Raw genomic sequence first — 7628 nt, forward strand, 5'->3', positions numbered from 1 at the left:
TGGGAGCTCCTAAAAATCAAACACTTATGCTCATCAAAAGACTTCACCAAAAGAGTAAAAAGACAACCTACAGACTGGGAAAAAATTTTTGGCTATGACAAATCCGATTAGCGTCAAATCTCTAAAATCTACAAGATACTGCAAAACCTCAATAACAAAAGGACAAACAACCCAATTAAAAAATGCGCAAAGGATATGAACAGGCACTTTGCCAAAGAAGACGTTCAGGCGGCTAACAAACACATGAGGAAATGCTCACGATCATTAGTCACTAGAGAAATGCAAATAAAAACTACAATGAGATACCATCTCACCCCAACAAGGCTAGCTTTAATCCAAAAAACACAAAATAATAAATGTTGGAGACATTGTGGAGACACTGGAACACTTATACACTGTTGATGGGAATGTAAAATGATATAACAACTATGGAAATTGATTTGATGCTTCCTTAAAAAGCTAGAAATAGGATCCAGCAATCCTGCTCCTTGGAATATATCTAGAGAATCAAGAGCCATCACACGAATAGATATATGCACACCCATATTCATTGCAGCATTGTTCACGATAGCTAAGAGATGGAAACAACCTACGTGCCCATCAACGGATGAATGGATAAACAAATTATGGTATATTCACACAATGGAATACTACACAACGATAAAGAACAACGATGAATCTGAAACAGCTTATAACATGGAGGAATCTGGAAGGTATTATGCTGAGTGAACTTAGTCACAAAAGGACAAATATTGTGTAAGACCACTATTATAAAAACCCAAGAAAAGGTTTAAACACAGAAGACAACATTCTTTGATGGTTATGAGGGTGGGAGGGAGGGAGAGGGGTATTCACCAAATAGAAAATAGAGAAGAATTATCTTAGGTGAAGGGAAGGATACCACACACTACAGGGAAAGTCAGCACAACTGGACTAAACCAAAGCTAAGAAATTTCCTGAATACAACCAAACATAACAAGGGACAGAGTAGCAGGGGCAGGGGTCTGGGGACCATGCTTTCAGGGGATATCTAGGTCAATTGGCATAACAAAGTTTTTTAAGAAAATGTTCTGCATCCCACTTTGGTGAGTGGCATCTGGGGTCTTAAAAGCTAGCAAGCAACCATCTAAGATGAATCAATTAGTCCCAACCCACCAGGAGTAAAGGAGAATGAAGAATACCATGCACACAAGGAAAATATTAGCCCAAGAGACAGAAAGGGCCACATAAACCAGAGACTTCATCAGCCTGTGACCAGAAGAACTAGATGGTGCCCGGCTACCACAATGACTGCCCTGACAGGGGACACAACAGACAGTCCCTGATGGAGCAGGAGAAAAGTGGGGTACAGAACTCAAATTCTAGTAAAAAGACCAGACTTAATGGTTTAATTAAGACTGGAGGGACCCTGGAAGACGTGGCCCCTGGGCTCTTTGTTAGCCCAAAACTAAAACCATTCCCGAGGCCAACTCTTCAGACAAAGATTAGACTGGACTATGGGACATAAAATGATACTCATGCAGTGTACTTCTTAGGTCAAGAAGATACATGAGACTAAATGGGCAGCTCCTGTCCAGAGGTAAGATGAGAAGGCAGAGAGGGTCAAGAGGTGGTTGAATGGACACAGGAAATCCTGGGTGGAAAGGAAGAGTGTGCTGTCACAGTATAGGGAGAGCAAGTAGGGTCACAAAAAAGAATGTTTGTATAAGTTTTTGTATGAGAGACTAACTTGAATTGTAAACTTTCACTTAAAGCACAATTAAAAAAAAAAAAGTCTGCTCAGTACCAAGGCACAGAGTAAACTCTTGATGAATGTTATTTCCAGACCAAAATCTTTTAATTAATGCTTTTATTTAATCATGTTTAAAAGTACTGCTATCACCTTTAAAGACAGCCAAAAAAGAATGTGTAACAGACTCCCAGGACAGCAACTCTCCAGGTAAACAGTCTCCACCATTCTCCTATTGTCCAAGTGACACTGAAGCCACATGTAGATTTCCACTGATCATCAGTCTTGAACTGTGTTTTTTCTTACAGCAGAGTTAAAAGGAACATGCAGCGTTTGTTATGCCCAGCCCAACTTATTCATTCATGTTACCTGCCTTGCGTATACTGGCTATTTGTTAATAGATACATATACTACCATAGGGGCCCTGGTGGCTCAGTAGTTAAGTATTTGGCTGCTAACCAAACGGCTGGCATTTCAAATCCAGTAGCCACTCTTGCAACCCCACAGGGCAGTTATACTCTGTCCTATAGGGTCGCTATGAGTCAGAATCGACTCGACAGCTATGGGTTTGGTTTTGGTTTTATGCTACCATGTTCTAGAGTAGAGGGAAACTAAAAGGTAATCAATTTCCTTAAACTGATGCAATAGTAGGTTTAAGCTTAATGCATTTACTTTTTTTGCACGATGTTTAACGAGTATAAAAATTGTTTCCAGAATACGGTCAAAATAGTATACTTACTCAGAAATAGCTTTAGCATCTTCAGCACTTTTGTCCTTAAAATCAAGAAGCTCCTGAAGACTCTGGATATACCTAAAACATAAATCAAGAGGGTAAGTTTGTTGTTTTACATTCTGAAAGTTCAATATTTTGAAAATGCTCAAAAGCTATTTCTTAACATTTCTTAAACTTAATTTAGAATACTGCTATAAATTACGGTTAATGCAGGATTTTTTTTTCTTTTTATTGTGCTTTAAGTGAAACTTTACAATTCAAGTTAGTTTCTCATACAAAAATTTATACACACATTGTTATGTGACCCTAGTTGCTTACCCTGTACTGTGACAGCACACTCCTGCTTTCCATCCCTGATCTCCCATGTCCATTCAACCAGCTCCTGTCCCCTTCTGCCTTCTCATCTCGCCTCCGGACAGGAGCTGCCCATTTAGTCTCATGTATCTACTTGAGCTAAGAAGCACGCTCTTCATGAGTATCATTTTATGTCTCATAGTACAGTCTAATCTTTGTCTGAAGAGTTGGCCTTGGGAATGGTTTTAGTTTTGGGCTAACAGAGAGTCCAGGGGCCATGTCTTCTGGGGTCCCTCCAGACTCAGTCAAATGAGTAAGTCTGGTCTTTTTACTAGAATTTGAGTTTTGCACCCCACTTTTCTGCTACTCTGTCAGGGACTCTGTTGTATTCCCCGTCAGGGTGGTCATTGGTGGTAGACGGGCACCATCTAATTCTTCTGGTCTCAGGCTAATGGATAATGCAGGATTTGTATACCCATTCACATTCCAGCAAAGTGACTGGCACACTGTAGCAGAAGGTGTACATTTTCTCCTCAAAGCATATGTCAAATTTGATTTAAGAATTTTAAGATGTCCTACTGCTTTTTTTTAAAGGAGCCCTGGCAGCACAATAGTTAAGCATTCAGCTGCCAACCAAAAGGTTGGCAGTTTGAACCTACCCGGCAGCTCCATGGGAGAAAGATGTGGCAGTCTGCTTCCATAAAGATTACAGCCTTGGAAGCCCTATGGGACAGTTCTAGTCTGTGCTATAGTGTCACTGTTGAAGAAGGTAACTAAATGGCAGTGAGGTGTTTTTAGCTCAGGGCCTGCACTGCCATTGTACCTGGCTTCATTACATTGAGAAAATCATTTGGCCTTTCTTCCTCATTTTGCTCATTCCTTAACAAGTGCTTTGCTACCTTGAATTATTTGGTAAATTAAAACCCTACATTCTCATGACTTTTTTGCACAGTTCTGTTTAAAAGAGCCACATGGTAGATAGCATACTTTGAGTAAATATTTGTTCATTAGACGTAAACATCTAAAATTAAGGTTTTAAAGCAAAGACATTTAAGTTAGCCTCCTAGAGCAGGGTAGGCTGGTTCCTTTTATCGAGACTAAGACAGGTTAAGTCATTTGCCCAAGATCACATAGTTATTGGTGATAATTTCAGTTCCTACAACACCTAGTATTCCTACTGTAATGTACAGTTGTGAATAAAAGAAATTTTCAAACTATTTTAGGGTATAGAACTTAAAAATAGGGTGATTTTCAACTCATAGTGACCCCATGTGACAGAGCAGAGCTGTCCCATAGGGTTTCTAGGCTGTAATCTTTACAGGGAGGAGCTCTGGAGGCACAATGGTAAGTTCTGCTCTTCTGTCGGTGCTTTGTCTACAACTGCCCTAACTGAGCAGCCATCCAGGACCCAGATGGTATTACCAACCAAACCTGTTGCCACTGAATTGATTCCAACTCACAGAGACACTATAGCACAGACTAGAACTGTCCCATAGGGCTTCCAAGGCTGTAATCTTTATGGAAGCAGACTGCCACATCTTTCTCCCATGGAGCAGCTGGTGGATTCTAATCACTGATCTTTTGGTTAGCAGCCAAGCAGTCAACCACTGCGCTACCAAGGCTCCTTCAAGGGGCAATGAAAGTGTTTAAAAATCTGTAAATTCATGTGTTGGTGCAGAAAGTTGTCCCTAAATAACAAAATGCCTCACTGCATTCCAGAGTTATGTACAAATGATTCTGGTATCGTTAACCCTTAATTTTCTCTTCATCGGCAAGAAAAACTGCACTTCATTCAAGAAACATTCAAGACATATTTGAGTATCTATAATGTGCTAGGCACATAACAGGCTTCAAAAAGTAGCATATTCTATTTTTAATGAAGAATTTTTTTAAAAACAGAAATAAGCTTCTGTAGAAAAGTATATTTTCTCCTTTATATTCCAACATAATTCCTAAACAAATGCCTCTTACTTACACCAAATTTATAACTGTTCCTTACTTGGACCAGTAGCATCTGATTATCATATGTAGAAGTCATCCTTATTTCACTTTTTTTTTTAAAAGAAGATCAGTTTCTCTCATAAACCATAATACCTACAAAAGGAAAGCTAGACTCTCCAAGAATCATAATTGAGAAACATCTTGCAGGTATTTTTTTTTTTTTTTTTTTTTTTGCTTTTAAGGCTTAACTCTACCCAGCTCTTTTGTTTGAAATTTATAGTACTTAAAAGAACTAACACTTTCAAATTAGTATCATTAACACTGATAATAAAGATGACCTATAGGCATGCACACCTTTAACACCACTACTGCCATTTTTTGGAAAAGAGATCAAAGTTAGTTTGAGCATGTATGAAGAAAAACAATACAGATCTAGGGGATAAAAGTAAAAAGAGAAGAGGTCTGGATGGACCCCAACATTGGCCAAGCATGTGTGAGCTCATTTGGTCTTTACAGGGATACTTTTGTCCCCATTTCAGAGCGGGGGAAACTGAGGCTCAGAAAGAGGTGTGATATACCCAAAGTCATGCTAATAAGTGCCAAATCTATGATTTAAACTCAGGAGTCCCTGAGTGCTGCAAAGGGTTTAATGCACTCAGCTGCTAACCGAAAGGTTAGATGTTTGAGTCTACACAGAGGCATTTCAGAAGAAAGGCGAGGCAATCTACTTCAGAAAAATCAGTCTTGAAAACCCTGTGAAGCACAGTTCTACTCTGACACACACGAGGTCGCCATGGTTGAAGTTGACTCAACGGCAACTGGTAAAGAATAACAAAGCATTTGCTTGAAGTTGAGTAAAGCCCACAACTCCCTCAAAATTGCAAACACAGGACTTCTGGACAACATGGCGCTATAGTCAGAAGCACCACACTGTCCCTCCTCAGCAAAGATCAGAAAAACTAAGTCAAACAGAGTCACACGTCAATTCTGAAACCCTAAGCATCAGATGAAGAGATAAAGAACTCAGCCAAGCACTGAATGGAATAAGAAACTGATTGAGAACAGAGCTCAAGGAGAGACACATGCAGAGCTCCCCTATCAGCTACCGCAGCACAGATCTGCCATCCTGGACTCCTGTCAGAGATCAGCGAACAGGAGGTATGAGAAAGCAGCTTCACAGAGCTTCCAGCAGGAGACAGAACAACCAGTAACCCATGATATAGGCTTTCCCACCCCCCACCCTTCTTCACCCCCACTTAGCCTCCTCTGCTTCCTGCAGCCACAGTCTATTGGCCAGGAAGCACGAGCTTCCCCCAAATGCCGCTTGGATTCCACCCGCCCACACTGGCCAGCTCCCTGAGTGCCATTTGTTAGCTACTGGTGTTGCTTTTTTCTGCTTCTTTAGATTTCTTCCTTATCTCTCATCACCTCCCCCTCCTTTCTCTCAAATACCTGGCTCCATGCACCGTCTTTGCTTCTTCCTGAAAGGCTGCGAAACACCGCATGACTGTGAAACTGCTTCCAGGCCTGTGCCGCCATGCTGGTGGGACCCCCGGGGCTTTTTTGTTTGTTTGTTTGCCCTGATTTGTTCTATTTCGATTTGTTTGTTGGTTTTCTTTTTCTTTTCTTGGCTTGGGAGCCCCTTCTAGCCAGGCAGTACCACGCAGCTTGGAAGCTAGTCCCTTATTCTGCACAGACGCATGGGGACATCCCTGGGGGCATTTTTTTTTTCTTGTTTTTTTGAGGTTTTTTTTGTTTGTTTTTGTTTTTTTTTTTCATTTCTTTGCTTAATTTTCTTCTCTCTCTTACTCCCTTTTTGTCTTTCTTCATTTCCAGTTTCTCGATTTATTCATTTTTTTCTTTTGCCCTTTTTCTTTTTTTTTCATTTTTGTTTTTCCCCATTTCTCAGCCTCTCATCTCTCCACTCCAATAGCAAGCTCACTTAGCACTCTTTTTTGTTTGTGTGTATGTTTTTGGCTCCGGTTCCTCTCTCCTCTCTCTCGTCTTTCCCATATCCATCTTAGCTCCACACATCACAATCTACCCCCTCCTCCCTGCCTACCTGCACCATGCGCTGAACATCACACTCCCAAGCAGCACAGGCACGGCCTACTGGAACCTGCCCTGCACTGATTCCCGGTCTGCACTATCAGTGCTGGTACATGCCACAAAAAACCTATCCCTGCAACTCCCCTTCAACTAGACCTGCCCTGCTGTAACATACCTGAGTGACTGACCCTGCCCATTGCAGAAGGAGGTGAAAAGTATCATGCCCACAGATGAGCAAACAACAAAGAACGCACAGCCTGCCTGCTCAGACATAGCCAAATAAAACAAAAAAGCAGGATGAAACAAACAAATCTACAATCAATAAACGAGGAAAATAACCACTGAATGCCCCAAAAGACAGCAGACAATATCAAAACATTTACAAAAACAGGACAAGATGGTTCCAGTAGGCGTCCAAAATAAAACAACAGATGACCTTACAGTAGAAGAATAGGCACTAGACCAAACTGATAGGGAATTTAAATCTCTAATATTCAGAATTATCCAAGAGTTGAAGCAAAAAACAGACAAAAATGAGGAAAAAATAGACAAATTCATGGAAACGGCAGACAAATTCATGGAAAATACAGACAAAAAAATGGAAGAATTCAAGAAAATAATACAGGAACAAAATGATAAAATAAATTCACAACTAGAAATCATACAAAAACAACAATTAGAAATCCAAAAGATAAACAACAAGATTTCAGAAATGGACACTGTCATGGAAGGGCTGAGGAGCAGGTTTGAAACGATGGAAGATAGGATCAGAAAAATTGAAGACAACCACTTGGATACAACTGTGAGGAAAAATCAGAAAAAAGAATGAAGAAAAATTAAGAAACCCTGAGAACTATGTGGGATACAATCAAAAGCAAAAAT

General features: G+C 40.4%; 1 protein-coding gene across 1 annotated transcript in view; it reads right to left on the reverse strand.

Moving 5' to 3' along the window:
* PDK1 (pyruvate dehydrogenase kinase 1) overlaps positions 1-7628 on the reverse strand; it is a 43851-nt gene that overhangs the window by 30790 nt on the left and 5433 nt on the right. Inside the window, exon 3 of the mRNA XM_004375503.2 lies at positions 2469-2540. Coding sequence (XP_004375560.1) covers positions 2469-2540 — 72 coding nt within the window. The remainder of the gene's footprint in view (positions 1-2468; positions 2541-7628) is intronic.

This window comes from Trichechus manatus, unplaced genomic scaffold (assembly GCF_000243295.1).
Source record: "Trichechus manatus latirostris isolate Lorelei unplaced genomic scaffold, TriManLat1.0 scaffold00037, whole genome shotgun sequence".
In the NCBI taxonomy this organism is placed as follows: domain Eukaryota; kingdom Metazoa; phylum Chordata; class Mammalia; order Sirenia; family Trichechidae; genus Trichechus; species Trichechus manatus.